Here is a 2,775-nt window from a genome sequence, read left to right as displayed (position 1 = left end):
TCTAGACACTATACTCCTGTTGATGCAGCCCAGAATCGCATTGGCTTTCTTGGCTGCTGCATCACCTACTTACTGACTCCATGTTTAGTTTGTGATCTACTAAGAATCCCAGATCCCTTCTTCACATAGTAGTGTTGTCAAGCCAGGTGTCCCCTTGCATCCCTATATCTGTGCATTTCATTTTTTCTGCCTAAGTGTAGAATCTTACATCTATCTCTGTTGAAATTCATCTTGTTAGTTTTGGGTCAGCTCTCTACTCTGTCCAGGTCATTTTGAATTCTGACTCTGTCCTCTGGGGTATTTGCTACCCCTCCTAATTTGATGTCATCTTCAGATTTGATTAGCATGCCCTCTATTCCCTCATCCAAGTCATTGATAAAAATATTGAATAGCATTGAGCCCGGGACAGAACCCCGTGGCACCCCACGAGTCGCTTCTCTCCAGGATGAAGATGAGCCATTGGTGAGCACCCTTTGAGTTCAGTCAGTCAACCAATTACAAATCCATCTAACAGTTGCATTGTCTAGTCCTCATCTTTCCAGCTTACTTGCAAGAATATTATGGGGCACCTTGTCAAAAGCTTTACTAAAATCAAGGCATGCTCAGTCCACAGCATTCCCTTCATCTACTAAGTTTGTCACTCTGTCAAAAAGAGAGACAAGATTAATCTGGCATGACTTCCTTTTTCAGGAACCCACGCTGATTTTTAGTGATCACATTATTCCCTTCCAAGTGCTTACAGACCGTCCTAAATGCAGGCCTCTCACGAACAGTTATCTTTAATTCTTGGCATCGCTGGGGTTGCTGCTTCTCTGTGCAGTGATCTGCCAACACAGGCTTGCTCTGTTTCTGTGTGCAGAAGCGTCCTGTGTGATCTTTGTGGTGAGGTCCAGGATTGTTCCCTTGTATTTCTGTCTATGTCTGCAACAACGTGTGAGCATGTTCGGCGTTATTCCTTCTCTACCCATGGGAAGGGGGGAGGTGGCGGAATTTCCCTTAGGATTTTCCATTGCAGCCACTCCTTGATTACCCTCCTTGGTCCCATTTTCCTCTTTTGCTCCCCCCCCCCCCACAAATGAGTGGGTTCTCGCCCTCCAAGAGGCAAAAGTCCTCTGTCTCCTGCAGACACTCCTGTTAAGAACATAAGAACAAGCCAGCTGGATCAGACCAGAGTCCATCTAGTCCAGCTCTCTGCTACTCGCAGTGGCCCACCAGGTGCCTTTGGGAGCTCACAGGCAGGAGGTGAAAGCAATGGCCTTCTGCTGCTGCTGCTGCTGCTCCCGATCACCTGGTCTGCTAAGGCATTTGCAACCTCAGATCAAGGAGGATCAAGATTGGGAGCCATAGATCGACTTCTCCTCCATAAATCTGCCCAAGCCCCTTTTAAAGCTATCCAGGCTAGTGGCCATCACCACTTCCTGGGGCAGCATATTCCAAACACCAACCACACGTTGCATGTGATTCTGTTCTGGCTCCATCCCCAACTCCCACAGGTCTGGGTGTTGCCACTTTGTGTGGATGCTGCAGCTGTTCTTTTGGCTGCGATCTCTGTTGCACCTGCGCTCCTGAAAGACTGCCTGTGTGGGGGGACCCACGCGCAATAACGCTCGCCCTCCTGGCAGGGACCTATGTCAGTGACCCAAGAAAATGCAAACCTATAATGGCTCGCGCTTTTATGCCCCCACGCTGATCCTGCTGGGAGTCCCAGGGCTGGAGTCCATCTACGCCTGGCTGTCCGTCCCCTTCTGCCTTGGGTACCTCATAGCCCTGCTGGGGAATTCCACCATCCTCTTCATCGTGAGGGCCGAGGCCAGCCTCCACCAGCCCATGTTCTACTTCCGCTCCGTGTTCTCCGCCACCGACCTGGGCCTCTCCACGTCCACCCTGCCCAAGATGTTGGCCATCTCTGGCTTGGCCTCGGGGGGGGGGATCAGCTTCTGAGGCCTCGCACTCCTTTGACAGCCAGTGGATGCGGTACCTCTTCGATCCAATAACCTTCACGGGCATGGAGTCTGTCGTGCTGGTCTGCATGGCCTTCGACAGGTACGTCGCCATCTGCCATCCCTTGAGGTACGCCACCACCTTGACCAAAACGCGGGTCACCTGGATGTGCTTTGGAGTTTTCCTGAGACCGTTCCTGTTGGTCCTGCCCCTGGCTGTGATGTCTTCATACCTGCCTTTCTGCAGCAGCCGGATCGAAACTGCCCTCACGTACTGCGAGCACATGGGCATTGCCAAACTGGCTTGCACTGACATCCGAGTCAAGGGAGCCTACGGCTTATTCACCATCTCCTTCCTCATGTTGGATTTGGTGCTTATTCTTTTGTCTTACGTGCGCATCCTTCGCGCTGTTTTCCGGCTGCCCTCCAAGGAGGCCCGGGCGAAGTCCTTGGGCACCTGTGGTTCCCACGTGGCTGTGATTTTTATCTTCTACACCCCGGCCTTCTTCTCCTTCCTCACCCACCGTTTTGGACTAAACATCCCTCGCTACACCCACATCCTGATAGCCAACCTCTACATGCCCAGTTCTGCCCCCCAGTGCTCAACCCGGTCATTTATGGGGTGAGAACCAGAGAGATCCAGAAGAAGAATAGCTCAAGCTCTCTGGCACAAAAAAGCTCCCACGGCTTTGCACTAGGCTGTCCTTGGATGGATTGCTCAAAATAAAGCTGCCCACAACTATAGCTATCGGTCATTTGTCAATGGGTGACAGTTTCGGTCGAAAAATTGACAGGTAGCAGCAGTGACGTAGTGGTTAAGAGCAGGTGCACTCTA

At 51.5% G+C, this 2,775-nt stretch overlaps 1 protein-coding gene across 2 annotated transcripts; it reads left to right on the top strand.

The window, feature by feature from the left end:
• Positions 1-1,647: 1,647 nt before the first annotated feature.
• On the top strand, positions 1,648-2,566 carry LOC125424959 (olfactory receptor 52E8-like). 2 transcript variants are annotated; one of them, XM_048482401.1, is made up of 2 exons: positions 1,648-1,899; positions 1,943-2,566. In XM_048482401.1, exons 1-2 carry the CDS (start codon positions 1,648-1,650, stop codon positions 2,564-2,566), a joined length of 876 nt encoding a protein of 291 aa, XP_048338358.1. The 2 variants fall into 2 exon arrangements, with proteins under 2 accessions (XP_048338358.1, XP_048338357.1); XM_048482400.1 differs by having other exon boundaries at positions 1,648-1,935; positions 1,976-2,566.
• Positions 2,567-2,775: the final 209 nt, after the last annotated feature.

This window comes from Sphaerodactylus townsendi, unplaced genomic scaffold (genome assembly GCF_021028975.2).
Source record: "Sphaerodactylus townsendi isolate TG3544 unplaced genomic scaffold, MPM_Stown_v2.3 scaffold_161, whole genome shotgun sequence".
Lineage (NCBI taxonomy): Eukaryota > Metazoa > Chordata > Lepidosauria > Squamata > Sphaerodactylidae > Sphaerodactylus > Sphaerodactylus townsendi.
Note: the sequence above shows the minus strand (reverse complement) of the source record. Positions and strands in the feature narration are given on the sequence as shown.